This window comes from Lissotriton helveticus, chromosome 6 (genome assembly GCF_964261635.1).
Source record: "Lissotriton helveticus chromosome 6, aLisHel1.1, whole genome shotgun sequence".
Classification (NCBI taxonomy): domain Eukaryota; kingdom Metazoa; phylum Chordata; class Amphibia; order Caudata; family Salamandridae; genus Lissotriton; species Lissotriton helveticus.
In genome coordinates, this window is record NC_136067.1 from 1,893,278,024 (window position 1) to 1,893,302,128 (window position 24,105).

The 24,105-nt window shown below is 44.1% G+C and overlaps 1 protein-coding gene across 3 annotated transcripts in view; it reads right to left on the reverse strand.

The window, feature by feature from the left end:
- TP53BP2 (tumor protein p53 binding protein 2) overlaps window positions 1-24,105 on the reverse strand; it is a 273,982-nt gene that overhangs the window by 83,032 nt on the left and 166,845 nt on the right. For all 3 annotated transcript variants that reach the window (XM_078649843.1, XM_078649842.1, XM_078649844.1), the window contains exons 6-7: window positions 10,302-10,476; window positions 8,994-9,175 (exon numbers count right to left, since the gene is read on the reverse strand). In XM_078649843.1, the coding sequence (XP_078505969.1) occupies window positions 8,994-9,175; window positions 10,302-10,476 (357 nt within the window). The remainder of the gene's footprint in view (window positions 1-8,993; window positions 9,176-10,301; window positions 10,477-24,105) is intronic.

Consider the following 24,105-nt stretch of genomic DNA (forward strand, 5'->3'; position numbering starts at 1 on the left):
GGGGTAGAGTGCCTCGCAGGGGGTAGAGTGCCTCGCAGGGGGTAGAGTGCCTCGCAGGGGGTAGAGTGCCTCGCAGGGGGTAGAGTGCCTCGCAGGGGGTAGAGTGCCTCGCAGGGGGTAGAGTGCCTCGCAGGGGGTAGAGTGCCTCGCAGGGGGTAGAGTGCCTCGCAGGGGGTAGAGTGCCTCGCAGGGGGTAGAGTGCCTCGCAGGGGGTAGAGTGCCTCGCAGGGGGTAGAGTGCCTCGCAGGGGGTAGAGTGCCTCGCAGGGGGTAGAGGGCCTCGCAGGGGGTAGAGGGCCTCGCAGGGGGTAGAGGGCCTCGCAGGGGGTAGAGGGCCTCGCAGGGGGTAGAGGGCCTCGCAGGGGGTAGAGGGCCTCGCAGGGGGTAGAGGGCCTCGCAGGGGGTAGAGGGCCTCGCAGGGGGTAGAGGGCCTCGCAGGGGGTAGAGGGCCTCGCAGGGGGTAGAGGGCCTCGCAGGGGGTAGAGGGCCTCGCAGGGGGTAGAGGGCCTCGCAGGGGGTAGAGGGCCTCGCAGGGGGTAGAGGGCCTCGCAGGGGGTAGAGGGCCTCGCAGGGGGTAGAGGGCCTCGCAGGGGGTAGAGGGCCTCGCAGGGGGTAGAGGGCCTCGCAGGGGGTAGAGGGCCTCGCAGGGGGTAGAGGGCCTCGCAGGGGGTAGAGGGCCTCGCAGGGGGTAGAGGGCCTCGCAGGGGGTAGAGGGCCTCGCAGGGGGTAGAGGGCCTCGCAGGGGGTAGAGGGCCTCGCAGGGGGTAGAGGGCCTCGCAGGGGGTAGAGGGCCTCGCAGGGGGTAGAGGGCCTCGCAGGGGGTAGAGGGCCTCGCAGGGGGTAGAGGGCCTCGCAGGGGGTAGAGGGCCTCGCAGGGGGTAGAGGGCCTCGCAGGGGGTAGAGGGCCTCGCAGGGGGTAGAGGGCCTCGCAGGGGGTAGAGGGCCTCGCAGGGTAGAGGGCGTCGCAGGGTAGAGGGCGTCGCAGGGTAGAGGGCGTCGCAGGGTAGAGGGCGTCGCAGGGTAGAGGGCGTCGCAGGGTAGAGGGCGTCGCAGGGTAGAGGGCGTCGCAGGGTAGAGGGTGTCGCAGGGTAGAGGGTGTCGCAGGGTAGAGGGTGTCGCAGGGTAGAGGGTGTCGCAGGGTAGAGGGTGTCGCAGGGTAGAGGGTGTCGCAGGGTAGAGGGTGTCGCAGGGTAGAGGGTGTCGCAGGGTAGAGGGTGTCGCAGGGTAGAGGGTGTCGCAGGGTAGAGGGTGTCGCAGGGTAGAGGGTGTCGCAGGGTAGAGGGTGGCAGGGTAGAGGGTGGCAGGGTAGAGGGTGGCAGGGTAGAGGGTGGCAGGGTAGAGGGTGGCAGGGTAGAGGGTGGCAGGGTAGAGGGTGGCAGGGTAGAGGGTGGCAGGGTAGAGGGTGGCAGGGTAGAGGGTGGCAGGGTAGAGGGTGGCAGGGTAGAGGGTGGCAGAGTAGAGTGTCGCAGAGTAGAGTGTCGCAGAGTAGAGTGTCGCAGAGTGTCGTAGAGTGTCGAAGTGAGTCGTGGAGTAAAATGTTGTGGAGTGTAGTACCCATGGTTTGTTAGCGCACTGCCCTTACAGACAAAACTTTTTCAGTTGACATGAGCATTACATTTGCACAGACATACTGTTTTACTGATAAAACTATAATGTGTGGAAATGGCATCACAACGTGGATTGATTCTTTTTGATCGTATTAAAAGATCTGTCTCCACCACTTTTCAGGATTACAATAAAAATGTGCTTTCCAAATTCTGATAAGTGTACAAGTTTATTTACAGTCATTTACATTTTGTGGTGTACCAGGGAAAATGACATCTTGCAGCCTTTCCTTGCACACAGATACCCAGCAGGATTGTCACATAAATCCTCTCACTTTGAAGTCCGAGAAAAAAAGTAAACACCATGCTGCCTCAGAAGACAGAGCCCAACATTTGACCTCTCTCTTTGAATGCACAGCAAATGTGACAAGATTACGAACAAAACGTAAAGGACTGTTTACAGAAAGTGTGCACTCATGGAAGAATACAAGAACCGATGGTTAACAGGCGATGCTCCACAGGAGGGACAAAGATATTCTGGACAGCCTTTAACAAATAAAGCCAGCAAATATAAAGCAAGAAAATGCAAGTTACAAACCACAAAGCCAATTGTAAGCATTCCTGGAAAGCTTTCAGAATGTTCCTAGGATGTCTTTGTAAACCAGACAGCAGCTCTTTCTGGAAAGCTTCAATCTAAAAAGAAACTATGACTCAAGATGACAAGCTGAAAATATTATTCAGAATGCTTTATCAAACCAAACATCATCTCTAGCAGGTACTAACCATAAATCATTACAACTTGAAATACTGTGAAAAAAAAAACACTCATTCTCGGATTCTATAACCACTGCTTCAAACTCTGTTCCCTGATTTCACAACTGAATTAGCCTTTTTTTTTTATAGAAAATTTCTATAAACAGAACTTTTCAGTCTCTTCTTGAACTACCCTGACAGTTGACTCCCTAAAGACTAGTTAGTGATACACTCAAAATGTCCATCCAGTAACAGTCTGCTACTCAACCAAGTTACCAGGTCATATGTTAAGTAATAATTACATGTCAACAAGGGTAAGGAGGGGAGAGGAGCTGGCCGAACGGCTAAGGCGCTCGACCTCGGACCTGGGTTCGAGTCTCGGTAACGACGCCAAAACCTCCTGTGATTCTGGGCAAATCACTTAATTTCCCCGTGCCTCAAAAAAATGAAAGTGTGTCCTCATGTAAAAAAAAAAAACGTAACTTGTGCTATGTAAAGCGCTCTGATACCTGATTCGGTTCGGGTCTAGTTCGCGCTATATAAAACTCCACAAAAAAAAAAACACAAATTTTATTCTATCAAGTTAACTAAAGCGTTACATGTAAAGCACCTCTACGGTACAGAGGCACTATATAAAACTGTTAGACTTTCAAATTTATGAGCAATTCATAATGTTAACAAAAAGCATCTTTCGCAGCATAAAAATGTGCAGATAAAAATGAAGGCATGTCTTTTTAAAAAAGCCACATCCAGCATACATGTTCTTGGATGCATGCACATGGATGTCGCCAAGGAGGATTACTTAAAAAGAAGAAAACAGCAACACAAAAGAGAGAACCACAAGGACAGAGAATAGAACGGAAGTGTTACCTTAGGACAGAGGCATCACCATTGACAAAAATGATGTACATCAAAAAGGCTTGGTACGCCAAGTAGAAGCAAAGTGACCGGCTGAAACTGGGACTGCTGATGGTCTTCCAACCATCTACAGTAAAATTCACAAATGTATGTGAAGGACTATTTTCCCGATTATGTCAATATCGAAAAAGATCTTCAGTAAACCAATAGATTAAGTCTAACAACTTTATCCATATTGAACAATACGTTAATTCTTCAGAGAAAGTGGATTGTAACTTGAAAGCATTCTTGGCCGATGTAGCAATGACAAAGTAGGACAGTCTTGCAAGTCGTCAGTTTAATATTTAACTATGCCGTCAGAATATCCAAAAAGTGAATACGTCCACTAAAATGTCAGTGACATTCACACACTTGCCCAATTTAATTAAGTGAATAAAAAAAAGTAGACTTAATGATTTTACAAAAGGGTGATCACATCATGTTCCGAAATAATATTTTGCACAAATCACTTTTAAAAAACATATTTTATGATAACTCATTATTTAAATTTTTTATGAAGTGTATTATTTCGACAAAGACATCTTATCATAAGTTTTATCCAATTTCCATTCACAGGCATATTTACTTATAACCACAGTAGTTGCTTACAGTGCCATATTAGACACTTATGAGGTGTGGATTTTTATTTCTAAAACTTAACAAAATATTTTGAGATCCTGTTAAAAAATGTAGAATATATGGTTGACCAACTTAAAGATGGTTTAAATTGCTGTAAGGTTGTAGATATGGCTCTAAGGTTGTATACTATTATGCTCATCTCAGAAATCGGTTGGGTACTTTTTACAAAACCATGAAGTAGTGTCCATTGGTCCTCCCTGAGGTATGTTATCAGTGGGTAATACATAACTGTCAATTTCTATACTTAAAATAGTGGGTCATGGAAATGGATGATCCCATGAAGGTGAATAGAGAACAAACACCTTTTGGAGGGTGTACAAATGTTTAAAAAAATTAGTGCATGTAGTAACATTTTTGGAGAGATTATTTTTGTTAGGTGGGTGAATACCAGGTGAAAAAAAAAGAGTAACATCCACGACACATATGCTGTGTTCTGCTGGTTGTTAAAGGTTATTATGTCCATTATCTCTTGATTGATGTTAGAAAGGTGGGCTCAGATGTATCTTGTTGAATTTTTTGTAGTCCACTAACCCTGTAACGTCACTTTAGCCTTCATTTGTTCAGTGAATATGCAGTCATGCACACTGACATGTTTATGATTTTATTAGGTATCACGATATATACTCCAAATGATATGTATAATAAACCTTATTTGACCTTTTTATCCATAAACGTGCATTTACCATTTTTATAATATTCATAATATGTTTTAAATGAGTTACATAATGTTCTTAAGTGAAAGTTAATAAAATTCTACTTTTTGAAACTGTGTCTCCAACTAACAAATACATATTTTAAAAGCTAAATTTAGGTTGTTTGTGCAATAGAATAGAAGATTCGCTTAGTCTAAAACGTTAGGGGAAAACAGTGTTATAAAAATTATAGTGGAAAGTCATTTTTGTAAAGAATGTTTTTGAAAACAATGATTACATGCTACATTCCAAAGGCCAGGGACAAGATCCAAGGCAACTGCTTTTAATGGAAGGCCTGGTAAAGTGCTTTCACATCTGGGATTTGGGTAATAATGCAAGATTAAATGTACCAATGAGACTACACAAATTTTACATCAAGAAGGGCAAGAAATTGATTATCAATTTTCTTTATAGTGAGCAAGGCTTCTTGCAAAGTTGGAGGTTCAACTCCAGTTCTCCTAGACGGCACATTACTATTTCGACTTACATTTTCTTCCAATTTCAAATCTAGCTCTTCTGCAGGAAAGATTACTTCCTTAAAGGCATAACTAGCCACTTAACTGCTTTCAGGTTATTAACTACCGTTGCTGCACTGAGGAAACACTCCTTTCTTGTTCATATTTGCTATTGTTATTAATGAAGTCTCTTAGTTTACTTGCATGAGAAAGTGAAAACCAAATCCTCATTAGAAGCTCCCAATTTAGCAAATAAGTGATTAAGATGCTACTAGGAGATGGTGGCTCCGACTTTTCTAATGCCACCAATGGATAATGTTGTATTACTTGATACCCTTTGAGATACATATATAATGAATAATGTTGTACTACTTAATACCTTTTGAGATACATATATAATAGTGCATTCAGAAGGAATAAAAAAAAATGCAACATGTCAACCTTGAATCCTTTTATTAATGCTATGGTCTCTGTTCACATGTCTTGTAAAGTGTTCTGATACTCTCTGGTCTAGCCAGCACTATACAAAACTCGCAAATAAATAAATAAGTAGAAGGCACAAGTAGACGCAGTAGAATATGTATGCAGTACATGAGGTTGGATAATGGCCATTCAGAACACTTTACCTTCATTTAAGACAAATGTGTAACATCAATATTTATAGCACTATAATAGATTATTCTAACTATAATTAGTGATATATTTGACTTAAGTGTTGAGAGGATCCAAATTCCTCTTTTCCTGTAGCAGATTACCTCGTTTCCCCTCCCTCCGAATTGGACATGCTTATGGGCAATACACAAAAATAACACGGGTCGACCAGGTTAAAAGTATTACGGAAAATGACTTGTGCCACTCTCCATAGTCACATTTCCTGATTTCAAACTTTAAACCTACTTAAAATATAGAAACAATCTGTGACTGGAACTTGGGCACTGAGCTAGAAAAAGAAAAATCTCACATGTTATTGTAAAATATGTATTCTTTTAAAGCTTACATGTTTTAGGACTCAAGACAAATTACTTTGATACCAATAGGAATTGTAAGAATAACACCTCCTGTACGCTAAAAAAACACAACTGGTTTTCAAACACAATCTTGTTCCCTGCAGATAAAAAGCCATGTCTTGCATAAACATACTTGGGCAATTCATGTGCACTCCAGCCACAGAAAAATACAGAAAGCTGGAAAAATCAACTGACTCTTGGAGGCAACTGTCAGTACAATGTATCATGGGAAGGGGGGCTTTAGGAGCCTTACAGGGAGGGGCACCTATTTTCATAGATTTTCAATTTAATCCTTTCAGGCTATCATTTTTGTTCTCAATTATAGACCAGTTTTTAACATTTTGCACATCATATGCTGCCATGCAGTCTACAAAAACAGCCTCTTTTGGAATTCCAACAGTCTATATTCTGGAAAAATGGATATGTTCCTGAAGAGGGCTGCCGATATAATCATGAATTTATGAACAAATATTTATATGACAATCTCTGAGGTCCACACAGGCAGCAGAGTAATTATTATTATGCGTATGACTATCAATAAAGATCTTTATGATGTAGGACATATTAGGCGAAGAAGCGGGAGATCCCTTCTTTCAGGGAAAGAAAGGGAAGTTAGACACAGCAAGCATATAATAAGGGGCTGCGGAAATCCTTGCCTCCCTGAACCCCAACAACCCCTTCATTGACCCGCTCCCTTCAAACTGTCTCGCGACCATTACCAAATCCATCACTCCTAGCTGGGCTGCAATCATCAATGCCTCCCTACGACAGGGATCAATACCGACCTCGCTGAAAACAGGCCAAGTCCTACCCATTCTGAAAAAAACGTCGCTAGACCCAGCCTCCCCAGACAACTTTAGACCAATTTCCAACATTCCGCTCCTGGCGAAAGTGCTGGAAAAGTGTGTACAATTACAGCTAAGTCACCACATCAACAACTACCATCTACTCAATGACTGTCAATCAGGCTTCCGACCGGGGCACAGCACTGAAACCACCATGCTCCACATCGTTGATGACACTCTTCAAGCCCTTGACCAAGACAAAACCCGTCTCCTGATCCTCCTTGATCTATCATCGGCCTTCGACACGGTCAACCATGTGATGCTACTCGAACGCCTTAAACTCAGGATGGGATTAGAAGGCACAGTCCTCGACTGGCTCTGATCCTACCTCCATAACCGATATCAGAGATTTCTAGTTAATGGCGAACTGTCCGCTCCCTCCGTGGTCACGGTGGGAGTCCCTCAGGGATCAACATTGTCCCCCACCCTCTTCAATCTTTATCTGGAACCCCTTGCCGAAGTCCTGCGCAATGCAAATATCTCCTTCCATATGTACGCTGATGACACTCATATCTACATAAAAAAACTCATCTCTTTCAGAGATCCTTACCCTGAATGATGCCCTGAAGCTGACCGTCAGATGGCTCTCCTCCAATCAACTAAAACTAAATGCCAAGAAAACTGAGTTCCTTCTAATCTCCCCACCCAAGATCAACTCCGACATCCAGACATGGTTTAAAGCCATCACAGCCTTAAACTGTTCCCCAACCATTGTGAATTCAGCCAAATCTCTGGGAATTACCTTGGATTACAACCTAAATATGCGAGACCACATCAACACAATGGCGAAATCGGCCAGATTCCACCTGAGCTACCTATGGAAATTGAAACCCTTTCTAGACGCTCCGGATCTAAAACTCGCTGTCCAATCATTAGTCATCTCTCGTCTGGAATACGGTTGCTCCACCCTCTCTGGCTTACCTAAGATCTCGCTGGCACCCTTAAAAGCCTGCCTCAACGCAGCCGCCAGACTACTTACAGGCTCAAAAAAATTCGATCACATCACTCCTCACTTGAAAGCGCTAAACTGGCTCCCCTTCGAGGCGAGGATTCACCTCAAGCTGGCATGCATCACGCACAAGGCCCTTCACTCTAACTCCCCTGCGTATCTTGCACAGAAGCTTGTGTTATCTGGAGGAAACACACTCAAGATCGACCAAGGCCCTCCTACTCCGGCCTGCACGCTTTAGGAAAATAAAAACCTACAATTGGGCTTTCACTGGAACTGCACCACGAATATGGAACGCCCTCCCTCCCGACATTAGAATAATCCCTTCCTTTGCTCGCTTCAAAAAAGAGGCCAAGGCCTTTCTCATGGATAAATTCCTTGGCTAATCTCGTTCCCTCAGCCACCTGAGAGACTAGTGCCTTATCCTGCACCCTTGTACATTACCTTTCTTGCTCATTGTATTTTATTTGTCCTGTTGCATAGCCTTTGCTATCCCCAAGGTACAGTACCTGTTTGCTACCCTGTCCCACCTTCATCCCCCTGATTTTCTGTAAGCTCTCCTATGTACTAATTCTTATCGTTTTTTACCTGTTTTTTTTGTTGTGCTATGACCTGTCGTGACCCTGTATTACTCTATTGTATCTGTAAAGCGCTCTGATACCCTCACGGGTCATGTTCGCGCTCTATAAAACCTTAAAATAAATAAATAAATAAATAAAGAAGACTTAACAAAAGGGACTGGAAAGACATCAGTAGTAAGAACTTGCTATGGTGGAAGGGATGTGTGGCGTGGCTGGGCTTGACATCATAAGCTGAGCAGAATTGCGGGACGTGACAGGCGAAGAAGCTTGAAGAGAGGTAGATGGCGGGAAAGACATTTGTGAGGACTAATAGTGGGAAGGAGATTAATCGTAAGCCTAGGAAGAGGGTAGTAATGGGGAATAAGTATGAATGAGACTACTACTGGGAGGTGACGGCTTCGACAGGGAAGTGACCAGAATGGATTTGATGATGGATGAGGGACTGGGATGCGATGTGGAAATTAAAGCAGAATGGTTGTCAAGGGTGGGCAGTAACCAGGGGACATTTGAGGATGTCTCTCCCTGTTAAGGAAAAAGAAGCCATAAGAATCTTGGGAGTGCGGAGGAAAGTGAGATATTTTCTAGGAAGCATTAGAACAGTGCCAAAAAAGAATCCAAACCACAGCCATTACCTGCAGTTCCTTGTAGAGACGGTCCAGCTCAGCTACTGCAGACTGGTTGTCATGGTACCCATCAATCTTGCCATTCTTCAGCATCTCTAGTTGTCTGCTGAGTTCTTCCACCTTGGACACAGCAACTACCAACTCCTTCTGCTTCTGTTGGAACATGCTGTTCATTTGTTCTATTTCCTCCACTAGAAGACCACGAAAAGAAACCACAACTTTGAAATAATCCAAAACAGTATCACAACACCTACATCTAGATAAAAAGTCATCTCAAAAGGCATCATGAACTAATATAATGCTAAGCTGTATACAGTGACAACTTAGGTGTAACATGTACATATAACATGTATGTACACTCCTAGATGATCTCCAAGACAAGACAATTTAAGTCGGCAAATTACGGGCCAAGTAGCAGAAAGTGTATAAAAGCTTAAAAGGATAGTTGGTCGCTTATTTTAAGGGTAGAGACATGTAAGCGTAGACCTAGGGAAGATTGGTAGCAAATGTCACACGTGGAATGACAAACATACTAAAAATACTAGGGGACCCATCATTTGCAGACTCTCAATCGTATACAGATTTCCCAATCACTAGTACACATCACAGTACTTAAAGGAGAAAAAGAAAATCGGACGACATTATTGTAGGTACTTTGTTTTCTTTTTACAGGTCAGTGGCACACAGGCATCGGTTGGCTGTGCACTACCAGGCCAATCAGTAGAGCCTTCTCACCTAACCCAGTGCTCCAGTCTGGAGTAGAAAAGGAGGTCTCATCCAATTGCTCAGACAGTGCATAAATGCCAATGATCTTCCATTTGTCCTAGCCCACAGGAGCATTTTGGAAGGTGGAAGAAGCTGGTTATGTAGCATATATGATGGTCTTTAGGAATGCAGTTTGGAGTGCAGGGAACAGGGCAGCAGAAACTGAAACTGCATTGTAGGAGGGCTGAGGATGGGCACCAGAAGGAGTATGGATTGTATGGTAAGGGATAAGCCATCAATTGCAGTTTGTTTAGCAGGGTGTGGAAGGGTAATAAACTAGAAATGCCTTCTTTTACAGATTTTCAAAAAAGGTAATAGCTTAATCAAGGAAACTCCTGGCCACATAACATCAGAAAAATTTAGGTACACCAAGTTGCAGTGTCCATAAAAAGATTTCTCTGGACATCGCCTCAGAAAATGGGTAAATTTTTGACTAAATATCAAATAAATACAGCAAGCTTCATGCATTAGCTACCGCTTATGCAACACTGAAGTCAAAACACCATTCCTACTTTCCTTCACCTCACATAATAAAGCTTTGTTATTACTCACCAAGCTTTCCATTACTGAGTCTTTTCTGTTCCACGTGGCCTTTGAGCGCTCGCACTTTCTTCAGCTTAGCTTCCTGATTTTCTGCAATCTCTCTTAACCTTCGAAGTTTCTCTTGCTCAGCAGCTTGCTGCTGCTGCCGCTGATCCTGCTGTTTCAGGTACTTCAAACGCTGCTCCTAAAGCAAGAAGAGCAAAACAATCATTCAAACAAGTGTCTGGTGTTATACTACCTATATTAAGTCAATGCAAATGCCTCGCTACTATATTTGTCTTGTAGGGAGGTGGATTATTGTGTGGTTGTGTTGTGAGACCTCACCATGTAATAATGTCAGAATCTTTATCAGAACCAGTTAGATTTCCTCAAGAAAACTGTTAGCTCAAACCTGGATAGCTCTGACACAGAGCAGTCAGGCTTAATCATATTATTATGTGTAAAGCATTAAAAAGGAGCAAAAACAGTCAATAAGTAAGAAACACGATACAATAAAAATCAGACACCAATTTATAAAAACAGTATTTTAGCTTTAACTAGATGCTAATGAGACCAAAATGTATTAAGTGGACCCGGAGATATCATTTTTCAAAGGTAAGGAAAACACCTTAACTTTAATTCATTAGATCAGTGATTCTTAACCAGTGGTCGGGGACATCTGGGGTCCGTGAAGCCTACTTATTGGGGTCACCGACTGCTTAGAAGACCAAGTTTCTTATCTTAAGTACCGCCTTATCTTATAGGGTCTTCTAATTGCAGATTCCTTACCATAGAATTTCCCCCAGGCGTCAGTCTGGATCTGGAGATTTTACTCGAGCAGTACTCCTGAGCCCCTTTAGGTGGCATCGGTCGGCTTGGCGCCGTGCACGCGGGACTTGGCGTCGCGGGTCTTATGTAGGTGCCACCCCGGCATGTTGACGTCAGTTCTTTTCTTTCCAAAGAAGAGTTACTCTTCAGTCACTTTTTGACTGCCCTTTTTAGGTCTCGCCTACGCAGCGCACAAGCGCTCCTTAGGAGACCTTTTGGATTCGCTCCAGGCTTTTCTTCAAACTCGTGCATGTTTTGCACGGTTTCCTATTAGTCCTCGTGCATGTCTGGCGTTTACCTTGCGGGAGCGTGCAGAGGCGCCATCTGTTAGCAATTATCTCGCCTGCTGCTGCTCGCAAGGTAAACGCCAGACATGCCCTCAGTGTCTACAGGCATTTAGTATCCTGTTACTAATGACTTTACTGCCCTCTTCCCTTGGGATGTGTTTACAGTTACATTTTTGATTGAACTCATGACTGTAGCCTGCAGACTTCAGATTTGTTAGAACAACAAATAGGTTCTATCGCGTACTGTTTCTGTGACAAAAGACTTGCTTTTAATAAAAAAAGTTTCCGCCGTTTATTGTTTTTTTATTTTACTTTTTGAACATATGTCCCTAGTTTGCAGACTGGTCTTTAAGCGCTTGCATTTTTCTTGTTTTAAGTTTACCAGCTGTAGTACGACTTGACCTGCTCTAAGCATTAGCTATATTCTAATGTGATCATTTGGAGATGCACGCGCAGGTGGACCTAGAATTAGTGCCCATTTCTTTCAGTGACCTGCACTTGGATCGGTCAGATAAGCTACCCACCACAGCTCTCCTGAAAGGCCACTTTCTCAGAGTTGGCAACTCGTGATTTAAGGGGAGAAAAGCCATTTTCTATCCCCAGATGCCTCCTGCAGCACCACGGACTCCCAGCAACCTTCCGCAGTGGATCAATGCGGGGCAGCGCTCTTTGATGGACCTTCAGCCTTGTGATCTCCCGGCCCTGGGGTTTTAAGGATGAGCATATCAATTCAGGCCCACTGAACTGCATTTCCATTGCGGAAGGTCTCCTACCCTTCCATTGTCTGCACAAATCCAGCCCACCCTTTTTTGTCACCCTTCTGTTATGCTTTGTTGGGCAAACACAAAGCACGCTTTGTCTGCCACTCTGCCTTTTCTAAAGCTCTGCATAAAACAGTTCAAAGCGCTTTAAAAGCGGTTGTACATGAGAGCACCTATGGGGTCAGCGCCAATTGAGAACAGATTAACCTATTTTCTATTTTTTTGTGGAGAACACATGCAGAAATGTGAGTGGGTTCCCACTGTTGCACTGGTTTGTTTAAAGGGCCTTACTTGGGAGTGATAATAGCTACCCGGAGCCCAGCAGCCTATAACCGATAAACCCATACTGCAAGCACGTTTATACTGTTACTGGCAGTGTCTATGTTGGGAGTGTCATGGCCAGTGAGAGTTCACTCTTATAAAACAAGAGAAGTTTGCAAACTAGCACCTGGAGTCATCTATTGACACTGGTTGACTCCTGTGGAAGTGACATGTTTGCAATCAGAGAGATTGGACGTATCCCGTTTACATCTAGTGCAAGGTGATGAATATCTACTGAACTACTAACAATAGTGTATATTAATATGTTTACAGCATTCAACATACGAGTGTTGTTTCACAAAAACACAGCTACTTAAACATGAATTACAAAATTACAACTTTGGGTATCGCAAATGTTTTCTTGTGTCTTTTGCGACTAACAAGTATAGAATGTGATCAATATTACGTGTGCACATATGTGTAATATAAATAGTGACCTATGTCCATTTCCCTAACCCTATATGTATACATATTGTGTGTACTGGTGTGTCATGCTCACATGCATTCTTTGCACTTTTATGAATCTTGCGTAATGTGCCTGGGTCCAATTCACAAAAATACCACAGGTAAACCACAAATGTACTCGGGTATGCGTACACCAATTGTTTGAGTGCATTCACGCCTTTTCACAAATTCCCTAACTATTTGTGTAGTCGTAGTGGGAGGCTGACACTGGTAAAAAGTCCTAGGGTGGTGCATATTTATTTGTGAATACTGACTGACATGCATGGTGTGTGAGTGTGCGACCAGAATGTGAAGCAAAATTGCATTTGCATTGTATAATGTTTTTCTTCCTGGACAGGGACAATCATTTTCCCAGTGAAGAGGTCCAGTCTGTACTGCCGTCAGATCTGAAGCTGCTTCCACCCATTGCTACCCAGAGAACGGACAGAAATAAATGCATGACATTTTCATGGTGAAACTAGACAGCGTTCAACAACTAATGCCCCCTTTAAAGACATTATTAGCGCACCTATGTTTCACGGATTGCACTCCGATATATTTGTGATTCAGGACTCTAGAACTAAACCTTCCTCCACAACCTCACCTTACTGACTGCTTACCATTATGAAATCCTCATGCACCCCCTTCCACATCTCCTAAACTCAAATTGCCAAATATTGGCGACCTCCGCCGCCCTAACTTCGATCTTTAAGTAATCTTTAATTTGTTTAAGATTAATGTTTATTCTTGATTGATTACAATTATATAGGTATGTTTACAAAAAAGAATAAAAATAGATGCATAATTTATAATAAATTAGCATGCTTTGAAGATTGTCAAAATAGCTTAGGGTTACCTCTTGTGGAACAACCTTGATTTAAGATCATGAATTTAGTTTCCGCAATGTTTATTTCTAAGCTCTGCTGTTCACAGAATTTTCAAAGTGACGCAAGCTTTTCTGAAGGGCCATAGGGGATTTTGAACTTAATAAGGAGTCAGCTGTGAACATTAAGGCCGATACCTTACTATTCACCAATCTAGGTGTATCACCATCACAGTCATCCAGGAAAGTAATAAAGTCATTCATTTATAATGAAAACAGAGTGGGTGCCAGCTCACATCACTGCCTTACTACCACAACCCGCAATAGATTAAAAGAAAACGACAAACTTGATCAATTGCACAGACTTCCTTTGTAAAACCTGCTGGGAAGCGGGGTTTAGATCTTAAAGTCTTCCATCCAGGTATGGAGTCGATTTAGGAGTATTCTGGAACAGTCTATCAGACTGATTGGTCTGTAATTGTGCAGGTTCTTCAGGGGAACCCTTTTTAGGTTGAGCCTAGCACAGCACATGCACTAGGAAATCGACCTCTTGGAATCACTTCAGCTTTCTTTGAAGCTCACACGCTATTGGCCTTTGCGTCTGGCTTTACTACACAATTGTTCAAAGGTGTGTGGATATCCCAGCTTCTTTTGAAAGGTTTACTCCCAGAGTGTTTTGCCCTCGGGAGCCAGCAGCGGCGCACAGAGGCAATCTGTTTTTCTTCAGCGTGGGGGCGTTTTTTTATTATTGCTTTCCACCAGTCGCCTCTTGCACCCTTCTGCTTGTTTACTTTTGTCAAAGATTTTGGGAGGTCAGTTCAAGGGGCCATTAACTTTTAAAACTTTAATGTTTTCATTCTCGGGAGCCAGCAGCGGCGCGCCGAGGCAATCTGTTTTTCATCAGCGTGGGCGCGCTTGTTAATTATTGTTTTCTGCCCATCGCCCGTGGCACCCTTCTGCTTGTTTACTTTGTTAAGATTTGGGGAGTTCAGTTCAACTTTCATATTTTAATTGGATAATATTTGTTTTGCTTTCAAAAATAGAATTACTGCTCACAGATCTACTGCCTGCATCAAGGAAGCTGGCAGATCTTACTTTTCATAACACCTAGCTGAAAGTTTTCTAGCAGTGCTTCGGTTGATTGGAGAGAAACACCAAACTAAGCCTTGAGTCATGATGATGTATTTGGATTAAGGTCAGAAGGTGACGTCATGTTGTGGAAGACCACATATTCCTTCTGCAAAGTCATTATCATGAAAATTGTTCAAGCAGTCAATTCAGCTGATGTGATCCACAACTACAACTCCCAGAATGGATCGGTGGAGTAAAATGAAGGCAGTGTATGACACATTGTCTGGTGTTCTTGGTAACGCACTGCCTTTTGATGACCTTTACTTGGTGGCTCGTGGCTGTTGGGTGCCATCCTGAGTGTGCCCCGCCACTCCCTGCCCTGGAAGCCCCGCCATGAACACACGAGCCTCCTGCATTGTGCTTTATTTGCGGCCTTTGAGGAGGCGTGTTCCCGCCAGCCTGGAAGGGATGGCACACTTACCACCTTACCCATACAACACAAAGTTACAGCGACTTGCGATTCCATGAATTTGATTTACTTACTCAAAGGCCCATGTGGTTTAGTTTATGTAGGCAGAACAACAAGGAAGATCAAAACTCGCTTAACAGACACAAAAGCAACATAAGAACGAAAAATGAAAAATCGGCCATACTGTACATTTCAACGATCGGAGACACAACATTGCCCAGCTGCAATTCATTGTACTTGAAACCATCACCAACATTGGCAACCAAGATGTGAACAGAAAATTACTACAAAAAGAAAATCAATGGATTTTTAGACTTGATTCAATGAAGCCCCATGGGCTCAATGACCGCTTGGAATTCTCCTGTTACCTGTGAACTGTAATACATGACGAGATATGATGTTTTTCACCTTTTGATAATCGAATATTTTGATGCACTTTGACCTTTCCTTTTCCCTTTTGTTCATAACTATTCACCTTAAAATGGTTTGTTTTGCTTATTGCAAGCTGCTTTTCTTCACCGTTTAACTTTACATACTCCAATATATCCAAAATATCGTTTCTCACCCTCTCAATATGGCCAACACTTTTTTCACTTATGCGTCCTGTTCCAAAATGGAAGTGAAATGAAAGTGCTCCTTAGACCGTCGTCGGTTTTAATGACACCATGCTACCATCTTTTATGCACCGGCGTTTTCGCCGCTTTATTATCTAACGGAGATCAAGAGAAACGCTCGACACTTTACAGCGGTAAGAATCGCACACCCGATCCTGCCTGAGATAAGGGGCTTACATCATTCGCTACTCGCGGTGGTTTGGATTAATTCAAACAAACTTCAACGTTCACGTTGTGACCACACTCCAACTAACATTCCATAACTTGGATGTATGACGTTACAACTCATACTTTTACAACGCATACCATTACAACGAATTTTTTACAACGCAAAAACTTTTACAACGCATGTTTTTACAACGCAGGTACCTTTACAACGCATACCATTACAACGTATGTATTGGTAAGTATATATTATTTTTTTTAATTAAAAATAATTGAAAATAATATAATTTAATTTAATTTCATTTAATTGATTTAATTTAAATTTAATTTTATTTTATTTTTACCCTGTACCCCTTTACTCCAAAAACCCAAAACTGACCCTGAACCCTAAAAATACCCCTGTACCCCAAAAACCCAAAACTGACCCTGAACCCTAAAAATACCCCTTTACCCCAAAAACCCAAAACTGACCCTGAACCCTAAAAATACCCCTGTACCCCTAAAACCCAAAGCTGACCCTTTACCCTAAAAATACCCCTTTACCCAAAAACCCAAAACTGACCCTGAACCCTAAAAATACCCCTTTACCCAAAAACCCAAAACTGACCCTGAACCCTAAAAATATCTCAACCCAAAAACTGAAAACTGACCCTGAACCCTAAAAATACCCTTTTACCCAAAAACTGAAAACTGACCCTGAACCCTAAAAATACCCCTTTACCCAAAAACTGAAAACTGACCCTGAACCCTAAAAATACCCCTTCACCCAAAAACTGACCCTGAACCCTAAAAATACCCCTTAACCCAAAAACTGAAAACTGGCCCTGAACCCTAAAAATACCCTTTTACCCAAAAACTGAAAACTGACCCTGAACCCTAAAAATACCCCTTTACCCAAAAACTGAAAACTGACCCTGAACCCTAAAAATACCCTTTTACCCAAAAACCCCAAACTGACCCTGAACCCTAAAAATACCCCTTAACCCAAAAACCCCAAACTGACCCTTAACCCTAAAAATACCCCTTAAAAAAACCCAAACATATAAAATTTAAAATATAATTATATACTTACCAATACTTACGTTGTAATGGTATGCGTTGTAAAGGTACCTGCGTTGTAAAAACATGCGTTGTAAATACATGCGTTGTAATGGTTTTTGCGTTGTAAAAATTTCGTTGTAATGGTAGTGCGTTGTAAAAGTTGCGTTGTAATGGTTGTATCCCCATAACTTATTCCTTGGTGGCGACTTTTCCTTCTTTTTATTTGTGTTAAGAGCATGCATATGTTTCGTTCGTTTGTTAGCGTTTTTCACCTTCACCACTATTTGTCACCTTTTTCACTCTTTGCTTTAATGAATGTACTACAACAGACATCGATTACTTCATCCTTTTTCAGTCGCATATAGATACCGGTTCTAACATCACCTTGTTTCGAAACTTTTCAGATTTCTTTGCATGATCACATTCTAATATGCTATATTAGCTTCATTGAGTTGTGGACCCTCAAACATATATATTTTCTTTAATAGATTCCCCTGATGAAGTGCCTGGTTAGGCACGAAATGTATTGGGACCATGCTTTCTAAGTGTTTCGTCGAATATATCTAAAGAAAACTTTTTGATGTGAATTACAACATTGAAAATTGATAAACATGGATTGATTAAATTCAAAAGTGATGAACTTCTTGACAATTTATTCTATCTCAGTTACAACACTTAATTCTGCTTTATAAAAGATCGGATTGACGATCTACGACAGCAGCGCCCAGAGGGTCGTTCCCTACATTGAGGGGACGCTTTATTATTTGTTTGTAGTTTCACACCTAAAGTCCGACTAGGTGATACCTCCGAGGCACTCTACAAACCTACACTTTTTGATTATAAACCAAAGCTTGTGCCCAGTCACCCATATTGGAAGTCTACACTTACCACCTTCCCTGTCCCTCCCCAAGGAGGCTGCTCTTAACTCCTTCACACTTCATTTAGTGCAGCATTGAGTGCATGTCTGACTGCCTTTGAGGTATTATTCTCTCGGTTTATGGTGAACGAGGTGGTATATGTTTCAGTGCTTTGCACCTTCACTTGCACATCCCAGAAACAATGGGTAGTTTCTACCATTGGCCTAGTGACCAACTTTCAGAGCAAAGTTCACTTGGACATAGACAGATGGGAATAAATGCAGAGACACCGATCAACGTTTAAATGTGACTGGGGCCTGACTAAAAGTAGAAAGGCATTTAACGTGGAAATAAAACGTTAACTGTTGCTCCGGCTAACAAGCCAGCCAGGATAGAAAAAATTATAAAAAAATGATAGGGCAGCACATTTTAACAAAACGCCGGGGTAGGATGGTATTAATAAGATCCTAAAATGGAGGCGTGTAAGACTGTATGCAGTACACCGAGGGATAGCAAAGCTGTTCGAGTCCTGTGAGGACTTGCTCTGTTGTCTCAGAATGAGCTTCGACTGTGGTTGCAGCTTTCCAAAAAGGTTTGAGCCCTACGCCTGCAAGATTGGTATAATTCGTGACGGGTGGGTCAGCCCGCTAATGAAATAAACCCGTAAGATGGGTGCGTTATAAGAAATGGGTCTGCAGCGAGGCATCGTGATTGTTTCAAGCACGCAGACCAACTGAGAGACTGACTACTTAAATAGTTCTTAGAAGTATGCTTGATTGGTGCTTCAAGCTGTTCTCCATCAGTTGTTTGCAGCGGACCTTGATAGCCCCTTCCTCAGCGACCATCTAGTTTGCACCTGTACCTAGTTCCGGCCGTGTTAAGGGAAAACCCCCGGGAGCCTTTGTACTTGGTTAACAAGTGCTGACGGCCAGTTTGGAACTAAAGTGACTGATTGTAAATTATTATATTTTTTTAAAACCATTTTTATTAGTTTGACAACATAGTAATACGCCGTATTGATAAGTATAACAGCCATAGTCATCTGCATTCCACAAGGTATTTACTAGTTAAGCAATACTTTTCAGCATGAAAGTCCATTGTCTCGTCTGCATTCAGTTCGTTCCACCAGTTTCAGTGCAATTCATGCGTGGATGCTGTATATGTGTCCATGAACAGCTGCCACCCCCCCAACCAACCTCAGTCACCCCCAACAATTCCCCCCTCGCCCCCTCATCTCCCACCACACTCCCACCCCAAGCATTTCATAGTGTACCCTCACTGGAACCTAAATGGGCCTATACCCCTGAGCGTGTCAAGCAACGGGACCAATGGAAGCACCGTGGTAGGGAGCGTCTCGCATGCGGGTAGGGGCAGCGTTTGTCGACTGCTCACGATGGAACGCCAGTAAGTGCTGTGACACACTATGGTGGGCGTGCCTCGTGACTATTCGCTGGGGCATCAACATCCTCATCCTCGGGGGGTGTAAGTTCCATGACCAGCCTTCCCCAGGCTCTCGCCCTCTCCAACGCCTTTTCATTACCCGTTCTGTGTGCAATTTGTAGTTGGACAGCGCCCTCGCAGTCGGCCTACTTTTGAAGTTCAACCCTCCATTTATCCAAACTGGGGCCCTCTTTCGCTTTCCACTGGGAGGTTATAGTTCTCTTGGCAAGCAGGAAACCCAAGTCTAAAAATTTGCTAGTGATTTTGTTCTTTGAGGTGTGAGGAAACCAATGGAGGATACAATTTGCCATGGAGGGTTGTAGGTCTCTTTCTGTTACATCCATCAACAGGGCCGTCACCCCCCTCTAAAAAGAGTCAAGACACGGACAATCCCACAACATATGCTTGAAATCAGCTTCAACCATTGCACACCTTAGGCAGGACGCTGACTGGGTTGGAAAATATTCATGCAAACGGACCGGTGTTAAGTATGCCCTATGTAGGATGTGAAAATGCACTAACTGGAAACGCGCGTTTCACGTGCTTTTCCAGGCCTTTTCCACTATTCCATTTAACGCTGTGTCTGGGATGTCCCTCCCTATGTCAGTTTCCCACTTCGTCTTTAGGGCTGTCAATGGGGTTAGGGCTTCCTGTGTCATGCGCCTATATAAGTATGTTACTGCCTTGATGGTGCCCGCAGCAACCACAACATATTGGCAGCCCATGGAAGTAGGTGGTTCTGTTAGGCCCGCCTTCCAGTGCTTTCGAACCGCTGCCGTGAGCGCAGTGTTTAGCAAAAAGTCACCCCCCGGCAGCTCATAGCAGTCTCTGAGGTCGTCAAAATGTATCAGGGCACCATCCTCGTACAGGTCACCTATCGTCGATAATCCCTATTGTTCCCAGGCCTCCAACCTCTGCCAGGTGCCCCCATGTGCGAGCTCTGAACATCTTCAATGGTATGTCAGGGGCGTAAGGGGTCCCTATAGACCCTCTTCGCAGATAGCTATTCCAACAATTCCGGGCTGTGGCAAATTCCCAGGTAAGGTGCATGTTCCCGAGCGGAAGTCGCAATACTATGCGAGATAGTACCAACAGGGGGCCTGACAGTTCACCTGGTTCACCCTCTCCCCTAGTGGCCCTCGCTACCCATTTTGTGAGCCATTGGAGCTGGGCTGCTATGTAATACGTTTCGTAGTCCGGGACCGCTAGTCCTCCCTCCGCTCGGGCCTCATGAGTGTGCTGAGAGCCACTCTGCGCCTGCCCATACCCCACAGAAAAGAGCTGATCATAGTCCTAAGCCTCTTAAAATAGACAGCCGGGATCCAGATTGGGAGGGCCCGAAAGAAGTATAGTAACAGTGGAAGGGTCACCATTTTGAGGAGCGTCACGCGTCCCACTACCGACAATGGTAAGGTACCCCAGAAGTCAAAGTTAGCTCTGGCTCCCCTGATCGCCTTCCCGACGTTCCCCTCGAGTATATCTTCCTGTTCGTGGTAGTTCACCGTGCCCAAGTAGGGCAGACATCTCTCTTCCAAGGTCACCCCGTCGATGTTCTGAGGGCGAATTCTGCCTTTGCGCACCGGGAAGAGGCACGATTTCGTCCAATTGACCTTTAAGCCAACTACTGCGCTCAGTACATTTTTTCCGGTCACTGCATGATCGACAGCATGCTACACACTCCCCTCCAAGATGGCGCCCGTTCTCTAAGACCATTTTCGTAGTCCTTCCACTATCTCGTGTGCACTCGCCCTTTACCACGCATGCCGCTAGATTCGGCTCACCGGCGCGGTGAAGTAACACTCGATTTCGAGCACATCATCGTTGAGATTACGTAGGATTTTATCCTTCGCACTCGAGCACTCTGACCGTGTAAGTACCTCCGTGTGAGGACGTTTGAGAGAACTTAGCACTGCACGGCATATTCATATCTGTTTACTGGTTTTACCGCATTTGTTTAGTCACAGTGACTACAGCCGTATCAGAGCATTGTTGATCATGTGAGATTTTGTCACTTTTTATTCACTTATCCGGTCACATTCTGGCTAACAATCTGGTTATATCATTTAGGATTTTGATAGTATGCACACGGCATGTTTCTGCTCCACCTAGAGTTTATTGGCACAGACACGTTATTGGCGTCACAGTCAGTACACCAATGAACTAGAGCCTGTCAGTCACGTAGCACAACGAGCGGTTCACTTGCCACTACGTGTATATGTTTTCTTACACTAGTTTGCCTTCTGAGCCACAGCACACTTTGGTTTTTCTTCTGTTTAGCATTGCGTATTCTGCATTTTGGGAGAATACATGGCCTTCACCACGACTTTGTAAACTCACTGATCTTCTTTGATTTATAGTTTCAGACATAGCGAGGTGCTCCTCACTAAGACCTGTATATTATTCTTTTGTTTGTAGAAATGTCCCCTGACGAAGGGCAGATTCGATGCCCGAAATGCATTGGGATGATTGATCAACTGTGAAAGAACATTTGAGAGATACTCTGTATGATTTTATGATCATCATAAGATATGACCAATAATGATCACTGACTTGAAGTGGTCATTAAAGAACTTTGGATGATGGATTGTTTTTCTACTATTTGATTTATCTTATCAGTGGATTTAAACATTTATTTGTTATTCTACGCTGTGCACTGGGGGACAACCCCTATGCAGGGGCTGCACCATTGACAATGATGCTAACTAGTAAGCAGGTAGTGCAAATATGTTGGATGGATTGGAATGTGAAAGTGGGCGTCCTACAGGTCTAACGTGGCCTTGAACAAGACCTGCTTCAGCATTGGCAGATGAATCCTGTAGGGTGACCATGTGAAAATGTTCAGACAGGATGCATCTTTTGTGAGGCCTGAGCTCAAGGATTGGTATGAGCGAACCGCCCATTTTAGGAATGAGAAATTATAGAAAGTAGACCGATTTGCCCTAGCGTTGAGGGGCACTCACTCTATGGCGCCTTTGAGTAGGAGTGCCTAAACCTCCTCCTGCAGTAGTGAGAGATGGTGTGTGCAGGGAGGAATGTTTCTTGGGGTTAAGATTAGGTCTAGGAATTTGTTGTGCTCACCGATGGATAGAACCCACTGATCTGTGGTGATCTCTTCCCAATGGGGAGGAAGCCCCTGAAGTCTCCTCTTGACCGATGTGGTGTGAGCTGGGGCGAGGATGCAAGGCAAGTCCGTTTTTGGAGGTAGAAGCTCCCTTAGTGGCAGTGCCATCTGCCACTACGTTTTGAGATGTTACATTTGAAAGAGCCCCGCATGCAAGCTCCCGGCCAACTTTTGGTGATAACCCTGATGTTGCCGGTGGTTGTACAGGGTCGGCTCTGGGAAAGTGGCTTGGACCCACCCTTTGCTTGTTGTCTTCAAAAGAAGCCCCTGACAGAAGCAACTTGAATGGCACCCATAGCCTTAGCGTTGTCAGAGTCCATTTTTATTTCCTCAGCACATTATTAGCCTGTGGGCTGAATAGGTTTTCATAGAAGGGTAGGTTGTTAATATGTAACTGCACTTCTAGCCAGACACACGCAGCCAGGGGCGTTAACTAAGGATAACCGAGGTATTTACCCCTCTGGCAACTATAGCAGCTGAATCAAAGGCACACCTGATAGTAACATTGGAGATGGCTTTCCCCTCTTCTACCATCTCTTCCCCCTCTTGTGGTATTAGTCAGGGAGATGAGGGAGGAGGGCCTCCATCTCTTCCCACTGAGCCCCATCATACTGGGACAGGAGGCACATCGAATTAGAGATGCAGCAATTGTGGTGGCACTGATCGCTACTCTCTGGAATGCAGGGTCAATAAGCTTCTTCACCTTGCCAAGGGGAGCATCGCCCATAGCTTGGCCTGATGCAATTTTACACGCATTGGTAACTACCAGTAAGTCTGGTGGGACGAGAACCACAACAAAGTGGATCTGAGGGTGCCTACATGAACTTCTTTTCAATCCTGAGTGCAACCACCAGGGATTTGACCAGCTTCTTAAATATCTCAAGGGCGGGAAGGTACCAGAGGGAACACACTGTTTTAGAGAGTCTCGACAAACAAAATCATCATTCTCTGGGGTGGCATATATCTTCACTTTATGATAAATGGCCACACATTAGATAGTGCCATGGAGTCATCTGGAAGGGAAGCCCTAACAAGGACATGATCAAAGTCGGGGTCCTCCTGAGGAACCAAGTTAATCTTCCGAAGGATCATCTGTGGAGTGCGGGTATACTGGGCACTCCAGTCCTCTGCTGGAGAGTAAGGGCTATGGCTGCTTGTGTCAGACTCTAGTGACCTCTATGGGGAAGTCACCGGAGGAAAGGGGGAAGGTTCTGGATGGGTGGAGGTGGAGCTGGAGGAGGGGCAGGGGTAGGTGGAACAGGAGGAGGATAACAAGGTTCGGGGTTGACATCCTCGGGAGCCTCTCTCTCCTTAGGCTCCAAGAAATCGGAGTGATGATCTCAGGGCCAGATTGGTGGGCTGGAAGATCTAGCGACTCAGATGCTTTGACTTTAGCACCAAACTGGTCTGCCTCACCGAGGATGTCGGAAGCCTCAAATGAAGAGTGATACCTCTAGTTGGGCACCCACTGCTTGTCTCTTCGCTGAAGATGGTTCTCCTTACTTCTTCAGGCTGAGCAAGATTCATAGCAGCTCTCGTTCTGCTCCGATGAGAGGCAAAAGTTACAGATGGCATGGAGATCAATCCGAGGG